The sequence below is a fragment of the Natator depressus genome, chromosome 9 (assembly GCF_965152275.1).
Source record: "Natator depressus isolate rNatDep1 chromosome 9, rNatDep2.hap1, whole genome shotgun sequence".
NCBI classification, from domain to species: domain Eukaryota; kingdom Metazoa; phylum Chordata; order Testudines; family Cheloniidae; genus Natator; species Natator depressus.
In genome coordinates, this window is record NC_134242.1 from 39,398,447 (window position 1) to 39,426,275 (window position 27,829).

Consider the following 27,829-nt stretch of genomic DNA (forward strand, 5'->3'; position numbering starts at 1 on the left):
TGCCTTCATGGCTTCTTGTGGCAGTGAGTTCCACAGTCTAATTGTGCATTGTGTGAAAAGGTACTTGCTCTCTTCAACCAAATGAACTATTGATCAGTGTCTGACCAGTTATTTTTCTTCATCAGAATAGAGTTTTGGCAAACAACTTCATGTCTGTGATAATTAAGAAAAAGATACCATCTGAGATACCATCTGATAGGCATTAGTCATATGCTGTTTTGATTTCAATTGGTAGGGTCCTATTTATGAGACATGATCTACAGTTAGAATTTTGCACTGAGAGCCAGAGCCTCAGCTGGTTTAAATTCATTTACTTCCATTGATTTCAGCAGAGCTACATAGAATAACACCTGGTCATTGGAGAGAGGTTCAGTTATGTTAATGTAAATCCTTCAGTTTGGAATGGAATTATTCTGGAATTACAATTGCATAACTCTAATCAGAGTCCCAGCCACTGTCCTCTTTGAGGATGAAGGACATTTAAAAATGTATTTAAATCTGATAGGGCTGAAGAGACTTGCTTTCCAAGCATTTGTTAGAATGAGTTTCATACAATATGTATAACTCGATAGGCGATCTGTTATCTTCCAGGCAGTCTTGTATTTCAACTAAATTAATTATTTCCTCGGATGAAACCCAAGTGTCTTTTGAATGGCTCTGCAATCGGGGGTTTTATTGAGTTGCATAAGAGATCTGTATTCAGTTGTTTTCACAAATTTAAGGTATCATGTTGTAATGAAAGAGTATCATTAATTAATTTTGGTTGTGTGTGCACCCAGTGTAATCCGAGTAGAGATGAGCATGCATCTGTGCCTATTTCAGTGGTGCCTGATACGAAGTGTAAGTAAGACTGTGTCAAGTGTCTTCTGCCTACAGCATGCAGAAACGGGCAGAGAGCTGGACATGGTTCTCAATGATCAGCAAATAAAGGCATGATTCACACCCGGTCTGTTTAGGTGTCATGTTGGATAGAACTCTCACATATGTGACCATCTTACAAAGACAGTGACTAAGGCTAAAATGTGAAATACCCTGCTTGGAATACTGGCCTGACCAACATGGGGCACCAATACCCAAATGTTACACACTTCAGCCATGGTTCTGTTGTTCAGCTGTGGAGTATTGCTCTCGAGTATGGGCTCCCTCATCTCAGACAATGATTGATGTATAACTTTATTCCACCACACATTATTTCAGGCACACTTAAATCTACTCCTTTATCATGTTACCAGTTTCTCTGCAATATTGTCCCACCCAGTGTTCGCAGAGAGAAAAGCATAGCAAACCTCGTGACAAAATTGCATGATACGCCACATGTACCATTAATTAAAGACTTGTTTAATCCATCACATGGTCATCTGCCCTCACGTAGCCTGTTGTGGCTAAGTTTACCGGGTGAGGGATTTATGACAGAACACGTGTGGCAAGCTTCATGGTCCTCAGAGAAAGTTATAAATAATCATCTTGTCTCAGTCCCTGCTCATCATCAACCCAGGTTTGATTTATCATGAAGGCAGTAGAGCCTTCTGAACTGGTTTGGACATGGAATTTGTACTGCAGTAGAATTTTGGTGACATTTTAGAGACAGTCCATTTGATCAATATGTGCAGCCACAAACCGTGGTGCACATTGTTGAGGACAGACAAGTGACTTCACTTTCTGGAGGTCTTTATGCCTTGAGCATCTTTAATAAGAACGCTGTGGCTTGGCTTGACCAAATTGCATACACTTAATAATTAATAACTAAGTAGTTTAGTTTAAAATAACCTCATCCTATGCCTGTTGATGAAGCTGAGCTTGTAATCACTTTCTCTCTCTTCCCCCTCGGCCCCCATGCTAGTGCCATTGATGCAGACTTGAACCAAGCATATTTTTGTTTAGGGCAATGAATCTTAGAAACTTTTATTGAAGAATCTAAATGCTTGGCAGGCTCACATGGTGTCTTGAAGATCATTTACTACTCTCTCCAAGGTATTTCCTATAATGATTTGCTAGATATACTCTTAAGTAGTCTCAACAGGACTCCTAGAATAATGATGATGGAAGTTATTATTTATATGTATTACAGTAGTGCCTAGGGACCAAATACTGATGTGCCTTTATTTCTATAACATTTAAAGCTCTTTCTTCAATTTTCTGCTGAATATTTATTACATTAAAGGAGGAAATGTTGCAAGTGTCTGTTCCTAAAACTAAAGAAATAGGAGTGTGATCTAAAGTGCTTGCAAGATAATGTTACATGGTTAAAAATATTTAGCAACAGATATTAAGTGACAGTTGCTCCAGGAAATGGATAGTGCATAGGTAACTCTCTAAATGTATAAGGGATTCCTCTCTGCAAAAGGCTGACTTATTTGTACCTTTGTCTGCACTGGGAGTTGTAGATATACCTAGATGGACAGCTAACATAATAGTCTCATGCTGTCTAAAATACATGAAATTATTGGCACTTGCAGCATGAAATCATTTAAGGTTGTGCAGTACTGAGGCGAGCAATAGCTGAGATGTAAATGCTCCCCACGTCGGTTGCTTCATTTAATACCTACTATAGTGACTACAACATTGCTGAATGGACGAGGGCCTCTCTGATTGTTAACATATAAAACATCTTGTAATTGTTAGTCCTCCCCACTCCTTTTTAAAGATGTATGGACTTTCTAATCTAGTTCTGCTTGAAAGGCCGTCTTTTCCCTAAATCCGGCGTGGTCCTCTTGTCTCTAAACATGCTTTTTACCATGTTACTTGCTCCTTGTTACCGTTGCAAGATCAGACAAATTTTGCCCTTATGAATGCATGGGATTTCCTGTGACTTCAGTGAGAGTCAAGGATCCCATCATGGGGAGAAACTTGCTTGTAACCTTTATAACTCCTCAAAAGCTTTTTTCTCTTCTCAGATTCTCATGTTAAAAAATTTTCTGATTCCTAAATAGTCACATGCATTCCTCAAGTCTATAAAGCAGGATTTTGTAAGTACTTTATAATCAATTCACAGCCTTTTTCACTTAGAACTCTGCAGTCCTTTTTCTTTTGCAATATTTTCTCTTTCGTTCCCATCAATCAGCATAATTGTTTTCTACTGGCAACTGGCTTCAGTGTAGATCTTTGATCCCTTTTGTGCGTGAGAGAGAGGCAGAGGTTGACTGAAGAATGTTTGAGAGAACACTTTCTACTTATTGTTTGTGCTTTGGTAGAGCGCTCAGACCTCACATAGGTAGTTCTTTCTTCTCTCTCCCCCCACATTGAAATGTGAAGCTACCAGGGTCGCCTGAATATGAGAAGGTGGTACTTAAAAAAAATGTAGGATCTTAGCAGCTAGCCATTGTCAAACATCAGACTGAAGGATATTTGAAGAACAAGTTGATCTTGCTTTCTAGTATGTGATTGCTCTCACTCATGTAGTCTGCTTCTATGCAAGGGTGTGCAAATGTAGTATCTGGGATCTTAAACTTTGTGTTGAGAGAGCAGGACTGAGCCATGATTGTCTTTATGATCTGTCCTATGTGATATGCAGAAGTTTGGATTAGAACTCTAATTAGCTATTAGAACTCTAATTAGCCATTAGCTAGGCACAGCTATTTTTGTAGGCATCATCTTTCAGTCCATCCAGATTCATGGGGGGTCCAGGGGGTGGCCTCGTCAGCTATTGTCTGTCATGTTTTGCTAGAACCACAAAATGTTTTGCCAGTAAAGTTTGGCGTTGTAACTATTAAAGGCATCCTTGTTAAATCTGTTAGGAGCAGTCTCTTAAGGGTTCTCTTCAATTTATGTATCGGACATCTTTGCTACTGGCCCACCAACTGAGATACCATATGATAGGCATTAGTCATATGCTGTGTTTTGATCTCAATTGTAAAAAGTAGTCAAAGATCTAAAAAATCCAAAGGGCAGGATATTCTGGACATTCCAAGAAGATCACAAAATAAGAGCTTTAAGAGTTATAGAAATAAAGGCACAGCATCATCAGTATTCGGTCCCTAGGCACTACTGTAATACATATAAATAATAACTTCCATCATCATTATTCTAGGAGTCCTGTTGAGACTACTTAAGAGGAGTATATCTAGCAAATTGTTATAGGAAATCATAGGCCCTCAAAATTGTAAATCAGCAGTAGCTGACTCTGCCAGATTTATTTCTGAAACTGTAGGAAAGTGAGAGAAGTTCAAAGAAATGTCTTAACCAAATGTTAAAATCAATGCGGCTGATGTGGACAGTAAAGATCTGTGGGAGTAGAGCTAGCTTGTGTGGAACTTGGTCAGCCTGAAGAACCTTCATGATGTGTAGCAATTGACTCTGCCATGATGCCTTTGGGGTGCCCCTCTTCACTCCTTCCTTCCCCATCCACCTCCCACAATCCAGACACCTGAAAATGTGAACTTGACCAATTAAAAAACCCTCTGGCCATGAAATTGATCAAAATGGACCGTGAATTTGGTAGGGTCCTATTTATGAGACATAATGATGTACTGTTAGATTTTGCACTGAGAGCCAGAGCCTCAGCTGGTTTAAATTAATTTACTTCCATTAATTTCAGCAGAGCTACATAGAGTAACACCTGCTGAGGATCTGGTGCTAAGTTACTGCATAATAGAGCAGCTCTTGTCTGACTTCTCCCCCATCTTCATGCTTCCCTTCCCTATGAATGGAGGTCATCTCCCACCTTCCCTCTGAAGGTTTGCAGGTACTAGAGTGACCAGATGTCCTGATTTTTATAGGGACCGTCCCGATTTTTGGATCGTCGTCTTATATAGGCTCCTATTACCCCCACCCTGTCCTGATTTTTCACATTTTGCCATCTGGTCACCCTAGCAGGTACCTACACTGTGGATGATGCTACTACATAGCTGCCTTTCCCTTCTGAATTACTTTCCAGCCCATCCTACAATGGCTCCCTTTGCATTAGAGGAAACCCAAATATCTGGAGTAGTACATACTCCTTCAACCTGATAATCTGTAGTGGTCATTCAGTATTCACGTGGGGCTAGACGACCAATCACTGTACTTCAAGAGAGGAAAAAGGAGAAGTTACTTGGCCATTCATTTCTTGCACTCCTTTTTCCAAGGTCTTGAGATGCCATAGGATGGGTGGGAAGGAGCTGAGGTCACTGATTTTTTTTTTTTTTTTTTTTTTTCAGCAGTAGTGCCTACACTACTGCCAGGATGACTGAGAGTTGAATGCTCACTCTCCCTCAAGCCAAAACCTCTGCACACTTTTATCTGGTAAGTGCTCAAACTAGGGAAGGGAGTCTAGGCACGTCTCCTAACCAGGCTGCCTGGTATCTCCTGGCCTTTGTTTCCAGTCCTCCTCCTCTTAGAATGCAGTCAGGTCTCATTCACTCTTACCACTAACCAGATTCTAATTAATAGTGCCCATTGTAGAAATATGCATGCTGCGGTCTTGTGCACCTGCATGCAAATTGCTTTAAGAATATTTAGCAAGTGAAATATGTGACCCTGATTTTTTTCAAACTGGTCATCCATTTGTGCATGTAAAAAAACAAAACTCACAATTTTGTGCTCACAGTGAATGGCTTGGGAAAATAATTAAAAACAACCCCCCCTCCCAAAATGGAGACCTTTTTCATGTGAAAATCAGGCTAAATTTTTAAAGTTTTAAACATTTTTTTCTTTTTAAATCATAAAGGGGAAAAAGTCTATTGAAAAGAAAATACGACAGCATGAAAAGTAAAACTGAAGTCTTAAGGAAGTCTCTATTGAAGAGTATCTATGTCCAGAGAGAAATTGAGAAGCTTTAAATTCTCCTTGCATTATAGAGATGAGTATCGTGTGTTTTTCTGATGCCCATTCTCACTAAAAATCAGTAGTTCCAATTGAAATCCAAAATGGAAATACTCTGCAAAAGTTACAAGTATGGGATGGAAACATCATTTTAAGTTTAGTATTAAAACTTTCACGTATTCATTTGCTTTCTGTAGCCTCATTTCAATGTAAACCTGACATTTTAAAATGTCAGGTGGTTACTTTTGGGGGGGAGGGGGGGAAGGAAAATACTAATTGGAGAGATGCTTGGAGGATGAGAAATGAACTATTTGTTACCCAAGGGTATGGAAAATGTAATCGGGGACTTCAGAAAAAGCCAACATTCTTCTTTGTAGTTGCCGAAAGGCAGCAAAGTGAAAAAACAGATTTTGGACTTTGAATTGGTGTTGGTTACAAAATGCTGTTAAATTGCAAGTAAAAATTAATGTTTCCCATGCTATAGCAGCAAAAGGGACTTTTTTTTTCCTATTCAGGACATGGTTTTGAGAATAGCGGAGGGGAAAAAAGTATAAATGAATTTCAACTTCAGTCTTCCACAAAAAATGTGACAACTAGGTTTGTGTAATTCTGATTAATAGATGGAGTTCTCCAGCTCTTGGATGTCTAGAGTTGAAACTAAGAATAATAAAGTAATGCATATGTATAAAGTATAGGGATTTGGAATACTTACATTTCAGGTATGGTGAAAATTCACATTTCCTTTGAGTAACTTAAACTGATTAATTACCCTAAAAGGAACCAGATTCTGCAACTTCTAGATAGCTTCATCTAAAAAGAGCTGCACATTTTAGAACTAGTACTCATGTGGTCAAAATATGACTGATCTTGTGTATCATCATCATCATCATACTAGACTTGATTTTTCGTCCTTATTCAAATTACTGTAGCTCTAATCCAAATGACTTGCAACACATCATTTGGGAAATGTTCCTTTTACTGCAGCATTGTTTCCCCCCACACCCCTCCCGCCCAAAAAACCTTATTTGCATCAAAAACCAGTTTCCAGTTCTAGATGTGAAATTGCCTGAAAGGTCAGCAGAAGAGAGAAACAAGATTTAAAAATAGATAAATAGACTGATGACTACAGTTCCCAGATACAGTAGATGGAAGTATTTTTAAAAATATACACAACGCTGTATTCACAGCTTACTCACATTCTCTTTTGAATTCTTCATATGACTAAACTAAATCTACATTTTGGTGTCACATACTGCATTTCATATTATCCTAATACAGAGCAGATAAGTATACAGTCTATTTTAATGGCAAGTTTAAGTTAGCATGTTTATCTTGAATTCTGAGGAGTTAGCTTGTTGTGTAATGCTACAAAAATGTAGCCTTTATGGAAGTACATCCTTAGAGTTTTTGTGACTTGCATTCCTTTAGGAATTGAGCAAGACATGAATGTTAGTATCTTTCTCACAGTATTCATCCCTCTTGTTAAATGTCATTTCCCTGAATGTGTAAACAGCATAAAATTTTATCTATAGCACAATGAAATTTAAAATGTCCCAAGGATTACAGTACTACTATTACCATTTACTCCCGGTTTGGCAAATGGATCAAACATCGGTCAAAATATGCAGTAAATCAGTATAATTTAAAAACAGTCTCTGTGGTCAAAATTAAGTTGGTCAGCTTTTCTAGAGCTCTAAGAACATGCTCAGTTTGCTGTACACCTCAAACAGTGCTACCATGGTTACTATGCTAACTGCCCCTCTGACCCCTTCTCTGGCCTTTTGAGGTCATAGGCCTCAAGCCCTTAACTTTTCTGGGGTGGAATCCCACAATTCTCCTGTTCTTAAATCAAGTCCCAGGCTATGGCACCCTGCGCATCAACTGTGCTTTCACAGACAGTCTGACTGAATGTGGTATCTGTGGGTTTCCCGCCCCCCACCCATTTTGGGACCTTGCAACCAGCCGTGAATAGAGTGACCCAACACAGCCTCCTTAAAACAAAGCATTGTTGTTCTGAATAGTAGGAACAAATCATAACAAGAAAGAAGGATTTTAAATACAAGAAAAGGTTTCCCTCAAGTCTCATTCCCAGGAGTCTGTCTTACCCCAGACCCCTATATTCTGTGGGTCTGAGAGTCAGTCTGTTCCATAATAGTCTCTTTCCTCTGTCCTCAGGGACAGAGTCAAGTCTTTAAATCCAGCCAAAGTCTCTTTCTTTCAGCTCATGTGCTGGGACTTGCCTACCCTTCCCCCTACTGACTTTTTAACCCCCATTCAAAATTAGTGTGAAAGACAGCCGTCAGCACCTATGGCCCTACTTTGGGGCTGTTTTTACATAACCCATTTCTCTTTTAAAAGTTTCTCCCTGCATTATATTATATAAAGGATCCTCATCACATTGCTACTCCTAAAAAGAAAAGGAGTACTAGTGGCACCTTAGAGACTAACCAATTTATTTGAGCATAAGCTTTCGTGAGCTACAGCTCATTTCATTGGATGCATACTGTGGAAAGTGTAGAAGATCTTTTTATACACACAAAGCATGAAAAAATACCTCCCCCCCACCCCACTCTCCTGCTGGTAATAGCTTATCTAAAGTAATCCCTCTCCTTACAATGTGTATGATGATCAAGGTGGGCCATTTCCAGCACAAATCCAGGGTTTAACAAGAACGTCGGGGGTGGGGGGGGTAGGAAAAAACAAGGGGAAACAGGTAATGTTAAACCCTGGATTTGTGCTTTAAATGGCCCAACTTGATTATCATACACATTGTAAGGAGAGTAATCACTTTAGATAAGCTATTACCAGCAGGAGAGTGGGGTGGGGGGAGAGAGAACCTTCAGTAGTGGTAAACACCCATTTTTTCATGCTTTGTGTATATAAAAAGATCTTCTATACTTTCCACAGTATGCATCCGATGAAGTGAGCTGTAGCTCACGAAAGCTTACGCTCAAATAAATTGGTTAGTCTCTAAGGTGCCACAAGTACTCCTTTTCTTTTTGCAAATACAGACTAACACGGCTGTTACTCTGAAACCTGTCATTGCTACTCCTGTATAAGGGCTTGTCTACGCTACCACTGGTGTAACTTATGTCACTTGCTGTGAAAAAGCCACCCCTCGAGCAACACAAGCTACATCAACCTAAGCACTGTCCACATCAGCTCTAAGTTGGCGGGAGACCCTCTCCTGCCATAGCTTCAGCCTCTCATTGAGGTGGAGTAATGCCGAGGGGAGAGCGCTCTCCCACCAGCAAAGCATGTCTTCACCAGATTGGTGGCGCAGCTGCACCGACCAATGTAGTGTGGTAGTGTAGACTAGTCCTTAGACTATGAAGCCTATGTTCCCAAAAGAACTTTTTTTCCAAGACTTTTAGGCGAGTTAGAAGAGAGGATGTCTGTTTGTGTTACTACCTGATTGTGCTGAAAGTTGCCTTGTAGTCTGACTCTGGCTGGACTTTCTGAGGTTTTGTATGTTTGTTATAAATAGAAATTGAAAAAAATATACTGTCTAACGGGAATTGTAAATTTTAATCAAATGTGTATAAATGAAAATCTAACCTGGCTTTTTATCTTGGAGCAGGGGAGAAAAACCTTAAAACCTCTTGGCATTATTAATCACTGAAGGCCAGTTCCTCAATGTGGCTCTGCTATAATAAGCTACTTTTACGGCTCTCAGATCCTGGGCATTGTCTACTCTTGCCTGGACCCTCAGCTTAAGTTAGTGTCAAATCAATGCTGCTCTAACTTTGACTCTTGGACGGCTATGGGCAGAGAGTTTCAGACAGCTGAGGCTCACTGTGGAATGGGGATGCCTCATGGCATGTCCTCTGCACCAGTGGCTAGGGAAGGGGTAATGCAGCAGCTGCTGTGGCATTGTTCAACCATTCCAGGATTCCTTTGTAGTGGGGGGAATTCTCAAGAGGTTGGCAAGGCCAGCTTTATCATGGCTTTTGCTGCCACAATGGGCTTGTAAGTCTGGGAGTCTTAGTCTGATCATTCTGTTGCGTTTACTGAGCACCATTACTCTCCTAGCCTTGTTGTGTAGCGTGTGGGTTCAGATTTTCTTGAAATTTTTACATAAAAGTAGATGGATGTCAAGTTCTGGATTAGGGATGTAAGGAAGTGTAAAAACAGTAACCATGTAACAGATTAAAATTCTATCGGTTACACGGTTAAATGTTTACCAGGGGAACTAGGGGTGAGGGAAGTGCTGCTGCAGCATCACCACATCTTACATGGGTCCCTGCTGCCACCCCCGCGCCTGGGGGTCCCCGCTGCCACCTGGCATACCGGCAGCCCAGGATGGATCCCAGCCACGGGATTGGCATCCTGGGAGGCAGCAGAGCCCCAGCGCAGCAGCCAGGATGCCGGGGGCACAGGGATGGTGGGCAGCATCAGAGCTCCAGGCACCGCGGCAGCAGAGCCCTGGAGAGACCCCGGGCACGCGGGGCCAGCAGCCGGGACCCTGGGCAGAGTTCAACCGTTAACAGAAACCGATAAGCATGAAGATTATCAGTTAACCAGTTAAACTCTTACATCCCTATTCTGGATCTTCAAATCCAAAGAATTCATAGCAGCTGGGGTAGAAGTCAAGCATCAATTACAATAAACTTCTGCTTTCCTTTTAAGCATGCTCCTCTTCTGGGGACTGCAATACTGCTCTTGAGAACACCACTGTGCTTGTATCACAGGTGTTTCCTATTGAGGTGGAGTGTTTTTCTCAATACTAGAACTGGATGGTTATATATTTAAGGAATTCTAAAGAAAAGGTTTGAAAAACACATCTAAATACTAATTGTACTTCCCTACTATGCATTTCTTCGGATGTTGATCCTGAGCCAAAAAATAGTACCAAATAACATCTGTCATGCTTATTGCAATAGGCTGGAATAAATTGCTGGAAGTAACTTTGTGTGTGTGTGTGTGTGTGTCATGAACATTGATGGGTTTAGTCTAAATCTTTGACCATGTAGGGCATGTCTACACTGCAAAAAATAATCGGTGACAGTAAGTCTCAGAGGCTGGGTCTACAGACTTCGGCTTTTGGGGCTCGTGCTATGGTGCTAAAAATAGCCATGAAGATGTTCTGGCTCATGCTGTAGAATGAGCCCACCCTCTTTCCTGGGCTTCAGAGCCCAAACTGGAATGTCTACCTAGCTATTTTTAGCTCTGTAGCGCAAGCATGGTTCTGTAGACTTGAGCTCTGAGACTGGCTGCTGTTGGAGGTGTGGTTTTGTTTTTGTTTTTATTTTGTTTTGCAGTGTAGACTATAACCATAATTTCTAGCTGAAATTCAGTAACACTTATTTCTACAAAACAAAATTCTAGGGTTTTTTTGTTTGTGTGGGATGGGAGAAGTAGTTGAGAGCTTCTGAAAAATATCTGACCAGGTAGCAAAATTACAGTGGGATTCGTCTTAATCATTAATTACATCACAGCTACAAAAAGAACACCTGCAGACTCCTCCACTCCTGTTAAATTTCTCTCACCCTTGTCTTCACCTCTACTCGCTATTTCAACTAAAAAGGACTTAATGAGGCTCCTTTGGGAGCCCACTAATGTTATTTCTTAATCAGTCAGAGGAATGGCAGCTGTTCATAAATACTTATGTTTTCTAAGTTATTGAATAGGGTATAGCTCTCCAAGCCCATACCCCTAAAGAACAGCAACAACAAAAAGATATTGATCTTGGGTGTCTGCTCAATACTGTTAATGTGCTTGTCTCTCATGTGTGTGGTGGGGGTTATAAAGATATCTATGGAGACATTAATATAAATATAGTTTAATTTTATTTCCCTGAAGTAAAACTCAGAAATGTATGGAGTAATGGTCTAAGACAGTCTAGACCAATATCAATATTGTTGATAAGTGAATAGATAGTGGGAGTGAGTGATCCAGTGGTGATGCAAGTTAGACACAGTAGTTGAAGGCTTTTTGGGAAAGGTTCAGGACAGAAGTAATGGGATACAGCAGTTTGGCATGTGTCATTAGTCAGTGAAAACTGTTGTCATTTGCATGCCTTTTATAATGATTTAATGGACTTGGCAACTGCTTGTGACTTTTGTTGATAGCCTCCCAGGAGATCAAGCACTGACTGCGCACACAGTGAAATATCCTTTCACTAGGAGGGTGGTGAAACACTGGAATGCGTTACCTAGGGAGGTGGTGGAATCTCCTTCCTTTGATATTTTTAAGGTCAGGCTTGACAAAGCCCTGGCTGGGATGATTTAGTTGGGGATTGGTCCTGCTTTGAGCGGGGGGTTGGACTAGATGACCTCCTGAGGTCTCTTCCAACCCTGATATTCTATGATCCTATGATCCTCTCCCTCCTAGAGGGGTCTTCCTAAAGAACCCTGGTAGGGCATTGTGGGAAGTTTGCACTCCAATTGTTCGCACTGATGTGTGACTTTATTTGTCGGTGTTGTTGGGCTGAACTCACATGGCTTCCTTTTTCTAAGCAAGTAACAGTGTAGTGGCATTAACATAAGTTACAAGCATGTTCTTACTTTCATTTTCAACTGTGGTGTCACAACAATATGTATGTTCAAGTTTGCTGTATGTCTAGCTAGAGTTCCTCATAGTCTGGAAGGATGGGGAAGTGTAATTGTAAATGCTGAAACTAAAACTTCAAAAAGAAAATTCCTTTATTTTAGTAGCATTTGCACGTTGTACTGATACACTTCACTGTATAAATCAGTCAGCATTTTTAACAGTTAAGTAACATCCCTCAAGCCTCTTTTAAACTGCAATTTCCCTATTGATGTGAATAATATCCCTAAATATCTTGGCAGACTCCATGAGGGCACTGGAAAGTGAAATTGACACTTTTTTTTTCCTTGCTTGGACTTGTCTAGCTCTCAGCTGTGTGCAGTATTCTTAATCTAATCATTTCCTGACGAAGTGTGGCATGAATGTGAAATTTATGAAACAAATATTTTAGGCTATAGGAGTTAGATGCATCTTTCTCAACACAATATCTCCAATTTCTCAATAGTTGCACTGAAAATGAATTCTTAACATTTTCCTTCTCTCCCCCACCCCCTTCTGCTTAGGTTTTCATGAAAAGAATATTTTTTCAGATACTGGCACTTAGAAAAGTTCTCAGCAAAGTAACTGTTGATGAAGTTTAATGTTATGGTTAAAGCATAGAAAATGAAAGAGATAATGGCTTTAGATGGATATAATCAGGGTCTTATTTATATTGTGCTGTCAGAACTCAATCCCTTGACAAGATTCCCATGTTCTCTGATACGATGAGGTTTCTGCAGTAGCATAATATGAATAGAAAAAGCATTCAAAATAAAAACTAAAACTTAGAAATTGATAGGTTTTTAAAAAAAATATTTAAGGATACAAAGATCCGTAAATATACAAGTTTATATATAAAAACTGTTTTAGTGGTTAGGCACAGATAAGGAATGTGGTCATTTGAAGGACTAGGTGTGGTGGTGCCATACGAAGGTAAGTACAGTATGGTACAAGTACAGTAGCTGATGTAAAGGTTTTATACAGAGATAATTGGAGACAATGAAATAAGTAACAAAACCAACTTGTCCAGCTTGATCCCTTCTTTCTCCCTGTAACTCCATCCACAGGGACAAAATGCCTATATAATTTTGCCCTAGACGATGCCTTTTGTATGAGAGACTCCTTGCATTCAGTCTGTAAGATATTAGGAGCTCGGAACATGTGAAATGAAAAATCAGGAGATGCTGGAGTGTGGGCGAAAAGCAGTTATTTTTGATTTAAGCATCATAGAAGCTACTCTAATTCTACACTCCAAAATTCTTCACGTGTCCTATTTTTTTTTTAAAAGCAGCCCAAGTCTCCCATAAATCAGTTACTGCTATCAAAAGCGAGGGTTGTAGAGTGGAAGCCTACACTCAATCTTAACTGTAAAGACAGGGCCATAATATTTAAGATGTCTGGAAAAATGCTGAAGGGTTTCTACTACTGTTCAATTCCCATAATCCAGAACACCATGACTAGAGAAAAACATTAATAAAAGCTGAGGCCCGAGATATATTTTATGTTTTGGGTATTAATATAACAAACAAAAGGAGAACCACTTCTCCATTCTCTGTCTGGGAATGCTGAGTTTGAACATGGAGAGGACAGAGGAGGACTCGGGGAACACTATACTGTTGGGTCCTCTTTTGCTCTGTATTTTCCACTTGATCTAGTTCAGGAGCACTCCCATAAATAGCACTTCTCTCATTCTGCAAGTGAGAGCAGGGAGAACAAGAGTCCCGACTGGCATGTTTCCCCAGCAACCCCTACAGAGTTCTCAAGCTGTGGGCAGACCAAAGGGTAATTTTATACAGGAGCAATTGCTGAAGTGAATTTGAACAATCTCAGCTGGCACGGTGCCCTGGACATAATTGTAATCTAGCTATACATTAAGTAGGTTTGCTAGCACCTTCTATTACTAAGCTTGCCTGCTATCTCCCATAATTAAGACCTTGCTTATCATTTTGCCAAATTTGAACCATTTGGGATAAAAGATTGCATTCAGAGCGACTGCCTCAGCATGTCGTCTTCTGGAAAATTTCAGCCAAAATGCTTCAGCCATTTTTAAGAACAAGGCTAGAGATGTTAAGATATGGTGACCTTCTCTTTGAGAAGCTGTAGCACCCCCAGGCTTTGGAGCAGGGACTCAAAACTTAGCAGGAGGTGATCTGTATGTCAGGGATGTGACTTCTGCTATATCTGTGAAAATCCACCCAAATGTGGTCAATGTATAAGCCTTAATGCACAATGTATAAGGTTGTATATGATTGTTAGAGACTCTTAAGATTTTTAGCAGCTAAATTCCAACTGCACTGGTCATGCTCCAGCCTGAGGCTAAGCAAGACTTTCCATGCAATTGTTGCTCTAGGCTTTTGCAGGCTGGGGCTGATTACTGACACTGAGAGCAGGGAGCATTGTGTGATCAATGCCTTGCCAGTTGCGCCCTGTCATCATGGAGAAGGAAGCTGCTTGATTTGAATGCAGAGGAGAAAGAATTAGAGGTGGGGTTGGAGGAGACTGGGGCAAGAGGCTGGCAGTTGTGAGGGGGAAGCTGGAACTAGGAATTGGAGTAGGTTGGAGACTAGGACTGCCTAGGCTAGGAAACAGTGAGTGAGTGGGGGCGGGGGGAAGGTGGTAGTTGTAATAAGACAGATCTGACCTGGTGCCTAAGAGTGCTGGGTGATGGTGATGGTGGTGGGCTGGGGGAGAACTAAGACTGGCTGGTAGAAGAGACTGAGACCAGGAACTGAGGGCTACTGGGAATGATTGGCAAGGAAACTGAGATAGTGAGTACATAGAGTTGAGGCTACTACTTGCTAGGCAAGGGGACTGGGATGAGAAACATCATAAATGGAAATTGGGACTGTCTAGAGGAGGAGTATGGGATGCAGAGCCACGGTTGAGTCAGGGACAGGTTGGAGAAGACTAGGCAGAAAGGATCAAGCTTTCATGGAGGTAAAAAACACGGCCAATGGGAGCTGCTGGGGTGGGTGCCTGTGGGCGCGGGCAGCGTGCACCATGTAGAACTGCCTGGCCACCCCTGCCCGTAGGAGCCAGATATGGTGGCTGCTTCTGGGAGCTACGTGGAGCCAGGGCAGGCAGGGAGCCTGCCTGAGCTCTGTTGAATTGCTGACTGGGAACCACCTGAGGTAAACGCTGCCTGGCTGGAGCCTGCACCCCGAATCCTCTCTTGCACCCCAACACTCTCTTTCCCCAGGTCGGAACCCCCTCTCTATACCCTAACCCCCTCCAAGAGCTGTACCCCAATCCCCTGCTCCAGCCCTGAGCCCCTTCCTGCATCCAAACTCCCTACTGGAGTCCGCACACCCTCCTGAACCCAACCCCCTGCCCCAGCCTTGAGCCCCCTTCTACACCTCAAATCCCTCATCCCTGGGCACCCCGGGACCCTAACCCCCTGCCTAGAGCCCTCTCCTGCACCCTGAGCCCCTCATTCCTGGCCCCACCCGAGAGCCCTCACTCCCTCCCGCACTCCAAACTCCTGCCCCAGCCCAGTGAGTGAGGATAGGGGAGAGCAAGCAACAGAGGGAGGAGGGAATGAAGTGATGGGGTCGCGTTTTCGGAGAAGGGGCGGGGCAAGGGTGTTTGGTTTTGTGAGATTAGAAAGTTGGCAACCCTACTTCCAGATTCTGCAATAAATGAGGCAGGGGTCCTACAGACAACAGCAGCCTCTTTCACTATTCATTTGCAGTGCAAATCCATCCCATGCACTGAATGAAACAGGGGTCCCGTGGAAGATATGGTTGTAATGATTACAAACCTATATTGTAATGCATATGCTCAAAGGGGTCACACTGAGGTTGCAAGGGCAACCTTAATTCATAACATTTCCTAAATTTCGAGTGCTTGATTTGCAACCTGAATAAAGTTTTCATCCTTTTTCACGTGTGCAATATTTAATGCTAACTGATCCAGAATGCAAGATTATGTGCCTATAAATTATGAATCAGTACGATCCATTGCTAGTACTGTACAAGAGCTATGTAAAAATGCTGCAATGGAACCTACACATGTTGCAGTAACTTCAAAATATCTGTGTAATAGAAAAATTACAGTGCAGATTGTCTCCAAGAAAGGATGTGAGATTGCATCACAATGTGAAAAACCTAAATTTTTCTAGTATAGGTGATTAAATGTAACAGCATATCTTTTAAGTCTTCAATTTTTCATTCAGCTGCTCCAGTCCAGTGGTATCTGATTAAACAAACATGCCTTCTGCTGGCCTTGTGACATAGGCTGCCTCACAGTAATAATAAAGGGAATGACTTTGTAGATATGCAGAGTTGTGTAACAGAGCAGAGGTAACACGTTAAGGCTGGTGAGAGTAGGGAATTGCTGGAAGGATGAATTTGAGCAGAACCACTAAGTTAGTGCCCTTCACAATCTTTGGAGCATCAGTAACAGCAAGATTATAACACGGTTCAATCCTGTGTCCTTTTTAACCCAATGGTAAAATGCGTCCGGGTAAAATCAAATTATTTAGTATCAGTATGAGGTTACAAAAAACACTGTTTTAGCCCAATAAAAGAAAAGGAATACTTGTGGCACCTTAGAGACTAACCAATTTATTTGAGCATAAGCTTTCGCGAGCTACAGCTCACTTCATCGGATGCATACTGTGGAAAGTGTAGAAGATCTTTTTATACACACAAAGCAGGAAAAAATACCTCCCCCCACCCCACTCTCCTGCTGGTAATAGCTTCTCTAAAGCGATCACTCTCCTTACAATGTGTATGATAATCAAGGTGGGCCATTTCCAGCACAAATCCAGGTTTTCTCCTCCCCCCCGGGCCACACACACACACCCACTCTCCTGTTGGTAATAGCTTATCTAAAGCGACCACTCTCCTTAGAATGTGTATGATAATCAAGGTGGGCCATTTCCAGCACAAATCCAGGATTTAGCAAGAACGTCTGAGGGGGGAGAGGGTAGGAAAAAACAAGGGGAAATAGGTTACCTTGCATAATGACTTAGCCACTCCCAGTTTCTATTCAAGCCTAAGTTAATTGTATCCAATTTGCAAATGAATTCCAATTCAGTAGTCTCTCGCTGGAGTCTGGATTTGAAGTTTTTTTGCTGTAATATCGCAACTTTCATGTCTGTAATTGCGTGACCGGAGAGATTGAAGTGTTCTCCGACTGGTTTATGAATGTTATAATTCTTGACATCTGATTTGTGTCCATTTATTGTTTTACGTAGAGACTGTCCAGTTTGACCAATGTACATGGCAGAGGGGCATTGCTGGCACATGATGGCATATATCACATTGGTGGATGTGCAGGTGAACGAGCCTCTGATAGTGTGGCTGATGTGATTAGGCCCTGTGATGGTGTCCCCTGAATAGATATGTGGGCATAGTTGGCAACGGGCTTTGTTGCAAGGATAGGTTCCTGGGTTAGTGGTTCTGTTGTGTGGTATGTGGTTGCTGGTGAGTATTTGCTTCAGGTTGGGGGGCTGTCTGTAGGCAGGGACTGGCCTGTCTCCCCAGATTTGTGAGAGTGTTGGGTCATCCTTCAGGATAGGTTGTAGATCCTTAATAATGCGTTGGAGGGGTTTTAGTTGGGGGCTGAAGGTGACGGCTAGTGGCGTTCTGTTATTTTCTTTGTTAGGCCTGTCCTGTAGTAGGTGACTTCTGGGAACTCTTCTGGCTCTATCAATCTGTTTCTTCACTTCCGCAGGTGGGTATTGTAGTTGTAAGAGTGCTTGATAGAGATCTTGTAGGTGTTTGTCTCTGTCTGAGGGGTTGGAGCAAATGCGGTTGTATCGCAGAGCTTGGCTGTAGACAATGGATCATGTGGTGTGGTCAGGGTGACAGCTGGAGGCATGTAGGTAGGAATAGCGGTCAGTAGGTTTCCGGTATAGGGTGGTGTTTATATGACCATCGTTTATGAGCACTGTAGTGTCCAGGAAGTGGATCTCTTGTGTGGACTGGACCAGGCTGAGGTTGATGGTGGGATGGAAATTGTTGAAATCATGGTGGAATTCCTCAAGGGCTTCTTTTTCACGGGTCCAGATGATGAAGATGTCATCAATATAGCGCAAGTAGAGTAGGGGCGTTAGGGGACGAGAGCTGAGGAAGAGTTGTTCTAAATCAGCCATAAAAATGTTGGCATACTGTGGGGCCATGCGGGTACCCATAGCAGTGCCGCTGATCTGAAGGTATACATTGTCCCCAAATGTAAAATAGTTATGGATAAGGACAAAGTCACAAAGTTCAGCCACCAGGTTAGCCGTGACATTATCGGGGATAGTGTTCTTGACGGCTTGTAGTCCATCTTTGTGTGGAATGTTGGTGTAGAGGGCTTCTACATCCATAGTGGCCAGGATGGTGTTATCAGGAAGATCACCGATGGATTGTAGTTTCCTCTGGAAGTGAGTGGTGTCTCGAAGGTAGCTGGGAGTGCTGCTAGCGTAGGGCCTGAGGAGGGAGTCTACATAGCGAGACAATCCTGCTGTCAGGGTGCCAATGCCTGAGATGATGGGGCGCCCAGGATTTCCAGGTTTATGGATCTTGGGTAGTAGATAGAATATCCCAGGTCGGGGTTCCAGGGGTGTGTCTGTGTGGATTTGATCTTGTGCTTTTTCAGGGAGTTTCTTGAGCAAATGCTGTAGTTTCTTTTGGTAACTCTCAGTGGGATCAGAGGGTAATGGCTTGTAGAAAGTGGTGTTGGAGAGCTGCCGAGCAGCCTCTTGTTCATATTCTGACCTATTCATGATGACAACAGCACCTCCTTTGTCAGCCTTTTTGATTATGATGTCAGAGTTGTTTCTGAGGCTGTGGATGGCATTGTGTTCCGCACGGCTGAGGTTATGGGGCAAGCGATGCTGCTTTTCCACAATTTCAGCCCGTGCACGTCGACGGAAGCACTCTATGTAGAAGTCCAGTCTGCTGTCTCGACCTTCAGGAGGACTCCACCTAGAATCCTTCTTTTTGTAGTGTTGGTAGGGAGGTCTCTGTGGATTAGTATGTTGTTCAGAGGTATGTTGGAAATATTCCTTGAGTCGGAGACGTCGAAAATAGGATTCTAGGTCACCACAGAACTGTATCATGTTCGTGGGGGTGGAGGGGCAGAAGGAGAGGCCCCGAGATAGGACAGCTGCTTCTGCTGGGCTAAGAGTATAGTTGGATAGGTTAACAATATTGCTGGGTGGGTTGAGGGAACCATTGCTGTGGCCCCTTGTGGCATGTAGTAGTTTAGAAAGTTTAGTGTCCTTTTTCTTTTGTAGAGAAGCAAAGTGTGTGTTGTAAATGGCTTGTCTAGTTTTAGTAAAGTCCAGCCACGAGGAAGTTTGTGTGGAAGGCTGGTTTTTTATTAGCCCAATGTTACTCTTTTGTTTTGCACAAAACTAAGTAAATACCAAACTTGCATAACATCATCGTACCCCTTTAATTATATCTGAAACTGAAATAGGTACATTGTAACAATTTCTAGTATAGGCAGTGATGCAGGTATAACAATGCTTGTTGTTGGTATGATATAATTCTTGGTGCATTGGGAGGGAGTTATGGCCATGGTCTACTCAGGTACGTCACCTCTGGGGTTTTCAGTGCTAGCACTAGCAGGTAAACCCCTACCCCTTTGCTTTGAGGAGTGCAAGCAGCAGTACTGTGTATGCATTGCACTGGTGAGAAATTCCCCGCTCACCATACCCAAAGAAAAATTACAATAGTCCTGTGTTTTGTGGGGGAGACTTTTAAATCTGGGATTTAGATGCCCATTTCCCATAGAAAAGTCAATGGGACTACTAACTGCCCTTTATGCCTTTTGATATTCTCCTCCTTATTTCAGATTGTATACATCTTTTAAGTTCTTGTAACAAGGCATGTTTTATAAACAACCTAAGCAGAATCGGTCTGCTCAGCAGATCTCCCAGGAAAACACTTAATTAACAATATTTGCTCTTTAATACTAATATTCCATATTTTTACTGTCAATATTTTTATCTCCCTCGAGCCCATTAGCACAGATTTGAAGTATAAAATCTTTCTCACTGGCCCAAATTCTGTCCTCTCACAAGCATGCCCAATTCACACAAAAGTTGAAGTGTGCATGTATCTGAATTTGTCCTGCTGGCTGGAAAGGTACTTTTTAATTTTCCCAGCTCCTCTTTATGGTCTTGCACTTCAGTATTAGCAGATTCCACGAATCTTTGTGGTCATTTTTTGGTTTCCTTTGGCTCAGCGAGTAAGCTTTCTAGCAATGGAGTTGACATTTTGGGTCTGGTGTCAGTCTTTATTGCATTCACTGAAAAATACAGAGCTCCATACAAGAAAAAAGAAAGGAAGCTTTTCCCAGCATATTTTCATTAGCCATGAGAGTTCTCTTTATTTTATTCATTAATTCCAGAAAGTTTACAGGTGAATAGCGGCACAGCAATGAGCGCTTAAGTGCTGTAAGAAGTGGTTTGGTATCTCTTTAAAAATACACTTGTAAGGGAAATATTTCTGCTATCGGGAATGTTACAGATTGGCTGCTCCAATAAGTGAGGGAAATTAACTGCATTTAAAAATACCCAAAAACCAAAAACTACTTTTGGCCCCCGTTCAGAACCAGCTGCAACAGAAATTACACTGGTTCCATTTTCATGTGATAGAAAAGGGAGAAAAATCAGTCTCCTTCCCTTCTTCTGTCAGCAAACACCAACTATCAGGATCTCCAGAATATAGCAGCATTCCAGTCCTTGGGTTATTGGTTGACTGGTCCACAGCTGTTGGTAAAACAGAAATCTCAAGTCTGTATACAAAGTGGTACAACTCTTTGGGACTGAGACCTCACAGTAGAGACATCTCTTGGCACTGTATCAATTAGCCACTTAAATGGCTGCCTTCCACTCCTATATTTATAAACCTTCTCATCTTTGTGCTCTGATTGGCTCAAGTCTCCAGAGTGGTGTGACCTGGCAGTCGTCTTGCCTACAATGAAACATTCCTATACAGCTTCAGAAACAGCTACTGAGCATGTCCATTAACCTCAACACCCTCTTTTAAATATATTTGGACTCTTCCAGCTCAGTTGCCCTGCCCTGTGCATAGAATACTAAAATCCATGTGTACTTCCCAGTGCTTCTTATCCTTTCTTTGTGCTAAAAATAGTGAAATATTGCAGTTACATACGCTACCACACACATAGCACAAGAGCTTGCATTCTGACCCAGATATCCCCATCGGGGGTGGCTGGCAAAGAGCTAAAATTGCCATGCGTTAGTTTCAATAGCTTGGAGAACTCCATTACTGCATTTATACCCTCCTATTCTCCTTCCCTCTTTGTTCTCCCGCCAAACTCAGTGAAAATGAAGCTTGACAGTTTTGTGCTCTTTTTATTTAAGGGGCAGGGTATGTTAAAGGTAAGCAGTTAAGTTTCACAGCAGTTTGTTACTAGCATTGTTTGTTGCTGTTACAAGATAAAGCCTTGGATTGTAAGGTCATATAAAGGCAGGAACAGTAAGAAAGAAAAGGGAGCTCTGACATAGGACCTAGTTGTGAGAAAATGAAACAAAACGAGTAAATAAATCGTTATGCAGCTGAATATGAAGTTAATCCCTATTCCTGGGGAATAATATATGCCTTGTACAAGACATTATGGCCCTGGCTAGACTAAATGGGTGGAAGGGCAGAAGGTGGAGAATGTCTGTATCCTATTATGAATTGGAGGAAATTACTGTCTGTATTCTGTATGCTGGTGGGCTCAGAATATCCTGCTGGCAGTCTGGTTAGTACTGCAGGACAGAGAACAAAAAGCAGAGAAATGTTAGTTCTTGTTGTTGTTTAAAATAACCTAGCTGGGATCAGAAGACGTTTTCAAAAATGTTTGAGACTGGCTTTCTTTAATTAACTGAAAATTCTCGTTTTTCTTTCAGGAGTGTTTTTTCTCTGAAACCATTGCTGCTAAAAGGCTCCAAACGGGAGAAATAAATCCAGTCTGCTTGTCGAGTCCCTGGCTCAGTGTGAAAGTGCTTTCATGAGGTAACATTGGGCCAAAGTCAACCTTTCTTTCTCCTTTCTGAATCTGCAGCCAAGAAATGGGCCAGAAAATCTCAGGGAGCATAAAGTCTGTGGATGTGAGGGAGCCCCCTTATAGACCTGTTAAACGAAAGCTGAGGGGACCAGATTTTTGCAAGCCTGCTCGCCTGGACATGCTGCTGGATATGCCCCCTTCCCAACTGGAGGTCCAGTATAAACATGCTTGGAACAATGAAGATCGATCTTTAAATATATTTGTAAAGGAAGATGACAAACTAACTTTTCATAGGCACCCAGTTGCCCAAAGTACAGATTGCATCCGGGGCAAAGTTGGCTACACAAGAGGCCTACATGTCTGGCAAATTCACTGGCCCACTAGGCAACGAGGAACACATGCTGTGGTGGGTGTATCAACAGCAGAAGCTCCATTACATTCTGTAGGATATACATCATTGGTTGGTAGCAATAGTGAATCATGGGGCTGGGATCTGGGACGTAACAAACTTTATCATAATTGTAAAAACCAACCTGGGGTGACGTATCCTGTTTTTTTGGAACCAGATGAGTCTTTTGTACTCCCAGACTCCTTATTGGTAGTTTTGGATATGGATGAAGGAACGCTTAGCTTCATTGTAGATGGACAGTATCTTGGAGTGGCCTTCCGAGGACTGAAAGGGAAAAAACTTTACCCTGTAGTCAGTGCAGTTTGGGGGCACTGTGAAATTACAATGAGCTACATCAATGGACTTGATCGTAAGTGTTATCAAACATATGCATTCTAATATCTCAACTTTTTCCAAACTACTTCTTTTTATTTAACTTTCTTCTTAACCCCTTCTCATATTGTAAATGGAGAGTGCTGGATAGAGGACCCCTGGTTGCTGTTAGTAAATACTCTCTATAAAACTATCCAACCTGATGAAACTCCTTCCCATTAACTTCTGTTCCACAGACAGCATCTTGTGGCTGTGGATTGTGTCAAAATATCATCCCAGGTCCTAAGACCTTTTTTTTGAATCCTGTAGAACAAATTACGGTCTCTCTAACTTATTTTTGGTTTTCTGGCATAGAGAACGTCTGGAAAGCTCAGTCTTGCAAAAGTCATTTTATTTCAGTAAAATGGGCAGGCTGGGAAAATATCCAGAAAGCTTTTAATGCATTTTCATTGTAAAGTTCTGGTTTATTTGAAATTAATTTATTTAAGATATTGAAATTTAAATGATTTGAAAGTGAGTCCCTTTTCGTATATTCTTGACAGATTATGGCAGAAGATGTTACCCTCTCTGAAAATGAAGTTTAATATTCTTCTTTAGCTCTGATTTTGAGGCTTGATCATGAATTAACAAACTATCCAGAACAAGGACAGTATGATCGTATAGGCTCCTCCGGTGGCAGTGCAAGGAGAATTGGCTTGCAAATCACAGCCTACCTCCAGGTTTCCTTGCAGTTCCGGGAGCAGAATAAGCCCTATACCCAGTTCAGCAAACATCTACTGATGTGCTGGCACAGCTCTACTGCTTGGGTACTGTGGGCGACGAGCGTGCGTGGGGGTTTAGAGAGTAGATGCAGCTGCTCTTTGGAGCCTACTTCACTCCTGTACTGTGTGAGTTGGAACAGACAGGCCACTCAAGGTGGTAAGGGGCACTTTCTTCTTACTGGTTCCCATGGCTGTACAATCTGGCCAGCAATCTGAACCATGAACGTAAATTCATAGTGTGTGTGACCGAAATAGCTAGCTGGATAAAAGTTTGTTGATCCTGGAACTTTACGTTGTGAATTAGACTATTGGCTATTTCTTGTAAAGAAGAATTTAATAAAAATTGCACACTCTCTCTCACTCACACACAATAATTCTGGGAGGGACATATCCCTTTAGATTTGCTTCAAATGGGATATTCTAAATTCTCTCCACCAAAAGTAATTCCCTGCTCATTAGCCTTATATTTGATGTGTGAGCTGCTGTAAAATCATAATTAAAGAACTTGACCCTGTTTAAGATTACCTTTTAACACATATACATAGCACTGTCATTGGGGAGAAAACTTATCAGCAGAACCCTTACAAGCATATTGCAGCTAAAAATCAAATGAAACTTTTGAGTGCCTTAAAAGGAGGAAGAGTAAAGGATCAAAAGTTCTGTAGCCATTAATTTGAAACCTGGAAAGAGTTCTTTTTGACAGTGTGCTATAACAACTTGGCTTCTTTTTATTTTTGGAAACTGAATAAATACAAATTCACTGCAAACATGCAACTTGTTTTGCATGTTGGTGATGTCACATAGATAAGCAAAATCTCAGTATCTGTTGTGTTAAAGCAGAGGTGGGCAAACTACGGCCTGCGGGTCCATCCTGCCCAGCCTCTGAGCTCCCGGCCGGGGAGGCTAGCCCCCAGCCCCTCCCCTGCTGTTGCTCCTACCCTGCAGTTACACCCGCACAGCTTGTACCTGCCCACCTCCCAGGCTTTACAATAAGCCTGTCCTGCTGCTCTGAGTGGCATGGTAAGGGGGCGGTTGGATGGGGCGGAGGTTCGGGGAGGGGGGCGATCAGGAGATGGGGGGTTGCTGGGGGGTCCCGTGGGGGGGGGAGAGACAGGGAGCAGGGGGGGTTGGATAGGGGGTGGGGTCCTGGGGGGGCAGTCAGGGACAGGGGTCCCGGGAGGGGGTGGTCGGGGACAAGAAGTGGGTCAGGGGTCCCAGGGGGCCTGTTGGTGGCAGGGGTGTGGATAGGGGTCAGGGCAATCAGGGAGTGGGGGGGGGGGTTGGATAGGGGGTGGGGTCCCGGAGGGGTGGTTAGGGGTGGGGGATCCCGGGAGGGGGCGGTCAGGGGACAAGGAGCAGGGGGGGTTGGATAGGCCGGGGGCTCTGAGGGGGGCAGTCAAGGGGTGGGAAGTGGGAGGGGACCAGGCAGTTTGTGGAGGCACAGCCTTCCCTACTCAGCCCTCCACACCATTTCGGAAGCCCAATGTGGCCCTCGGGCCAAAAAGTTTGCCTACCCCGTGTTAAAGTCAATTATGTTCCACTGTGTGCATTTTAGCTGTTTTGTGGGTTACTCAACTGAGTACCAAAAGATAGAAAGGAGGGAGAGGATGTCCACAAGTAGGAAGAAAGGAGGAGGCAGAAAAAAACAGAAGGTACAAAATGGATAAGAAGCAGGTGTTATGGGTTCCCCTTGGGGTGCCACCTGGAACTGGGGTACCACTGAACCCTCTGACTCACCAGTCTGGGCTCCCCCTCTCACTGTGTTGCTGAGACAAGCTACAGACCTGCTCCCAGTCCTACACTTCCACCAGCATTCACACAGGTAGGGACACACCCAGCTGCACTTACATGCAGGCTCTCTGACCAGCTGCTGCATAGACCAACAATAGACAGTCTACAGCCAAAATAACCACCAGCTTCCCAGCTTAGGATCCTAGAGTTGTACCATACTGCTCTGATCAAACCCCTGACCAGTATGAATTTATTATCCAGTTTGCCTCCCCTTAATGTGGAGAGGAAATGCAACAGCCCCTGCCCCTTGAGCTAAGATTTCCAAGCACTTCACTTCAAATTTACGGTTTAGATTAAAACATAAAATAAGTTTATTAACTACAAAAAGATAGAATTTAAGTGACTGTAAGTGATTACCTAGTAAATAAACAAAAACACAAACTAAGCTTAACATACTAGAAAGATAGGATTTCAATTGACAATCTCTCACCCTGACTGACAATACAAGCAGGATTGCAGATTCTCAAGGCACAAGCTGCACTTGCTTTGTAGCTTGGGATCCCCAGGTTTTCATACACAGGCTAAAAATCCCTTTACCCTGGGTGTTCCTCAGGTGTTTCAAGGAGTTTTGTTGTGTGGGGAGTGATGAACAACAGATGATGTTACTCCCTGCCTTACATAGCTTTAGCATTTGGCCGGAGCCCTTTTCCCCCCTATGGCCCCCCCCCCTCCTTTTTTTTTTTTTTTTTCTTCAAACTTGGTTCCCAGACCATTTTGTAGAAAAATAGACATCCCAAAATGGAGTCCAGAGTCATGTGGCCTGGTCACATGCCCTTGCATGTCTTGCTGAGTCATGGCAGTCATTTCAGGCTGTCTGGAGCATTCTCAGGAAGGCTCACCAGGTGGGGGATAAGCTTCTCCTAAGGCCTATTGTTTTCCCTAAGGGCCCGTTACCTTGAATAGGGCCTTCACAGCCAGCTATCTAGGCTAGAAGCATTTTGCCTAGTGGGTGCTGCCCAGGTGTAACTACATTTGAAATACTGATACATAGTCAATATTCATAACTTCAGATACAAAAATGATACAAAAAGAAAAGGAGTACAGCTCACTTCATCAGATGTAGCTCACGAAAGCTTATGCTCAAATAAATTGGTTAGTCTAAGGTGCCACAAGTACTCCTTTTCTTTTTGCGAATACAGACTAACACGGCTGCTACTCTGAAAAATGATACAAGCACACAAATAGGATAATCATATTCAGCAAATCATAACTTTTCCAATGACCGCTTCTATACTCATCTTGTACAAAATGCATCATAATTATGCCATAATCATATAATATCACTATGAAGAATATGGTGTGCAGTGTCATATCTGGGAAGAGGTAGTACAGTTACACCATGCTAGATAACTGTGGTCTGTAAAATGATGGAGGAGGAGAAGAAATAATCCTCCATCCTGTTTCTTGAGGGATAATCTTCTGGACTTCCATTCACTTAAAGAGAAAATCTTTGATCTTTTCAGTGGCATGGGAAAGCTCTTTTAGGTTTTAGGAAGTCAATGGGTGGATTTTCAGACCTTTAATGTGGGTCAGCACAGTTAAGGCTAATTTTAAAAATAGACTGGATTAGGAGTATATTTATCTAGGCCCAACAATTTGGCTGATTGGTGTAATGAAGTTTACTGCTGGCTAGGCGCCGACTAACTCAGGGTGTTTCTGATCACAGGTACATAGTTCCATCCCTTTTTTAGATCTTCTTGTATATTTTGATAACTTTTCATATTCTCAAGATTCAAACAGGCAGATCTCCTGGGTGTGGTGACATGCACCCACTAAATACACAAATCAAATGGTTTTACGGTAAAGTCCATTTTTACATTTTTATTTTTATCTTCTGAAGTGTCCTGTTCACAAAAGTGCTCTGAATACTTGCTGTTCAGATGACTATTTTAGAATCCTCCAATGCCCATATAGCACGCTTGCTTAGCAAAGAGTGAAAAAAGGAATAAAGATGGCAGATTAAGTGATGGATTTACATATTTGTGATAAACGTCTGTTCTTGTCACAGTGGCACAAATTTGATATGGACCTTGGGCTTTATACATCATTATTCTGATAGTGATGTGTCCTAAAGAGAGAAGACAACTCTGCTCTGTGAATCTTTGTGACCTGAATATAACAATGCTCTCTCTGATTGTAGTGTTTACCTTTCTGTCATCTTTGGATATGGAACATAGTACTGTAGGTCTAAAGCATTGTTCTTCTCCTCCTGTCCCCATCTGATAGTATTTCATTGCTAAATGCCTATGCCTCCCTGCCCCATGATCTCAGCATGGAAAGCATGTGAAGAGGGATGAGGAGAGTGGCCAGAGCATGCTACTCTTTGGCCATC

The 27,829-nt window shown here is 42.4% G+C and overlaps 1 protein-coding gene across 8 annotated transcripts in view; it reads left to right on the plus strand.

Annotated features, from left to right (window-relative positions):
- SPSB4 (splA/ryanodine receptor domain and SOCS box containing 4) overlaps positions 1 to 27,829 on the plus strand; it is a 306,597-nt gene that overhangs the window by 172,344 nt on the left and 106,424 nt on the right. For 7 of the 8 annotated variants that reach the window (XM_074963955.1, XM_074963954.1, XM_074963959.1 and 4 more), the window contains one exon: positions 22,127 to 22,982. In XM_074963955.1, the coding sequence (XP_074820056.1) occupies positions 22,289 to 22,982 (694 nt within the window). In that variant the 5' untranslated portion in view covers positions 22,127 to 22,288. Of the gene's footprint in view, positions 1 to 21,594; positions 21,614 to 22,126; positions 22,983 to 27,829 lie in introns of those variants that run through there. The other variant, XM_074963960.1, reaches the window with a different exon arrangement.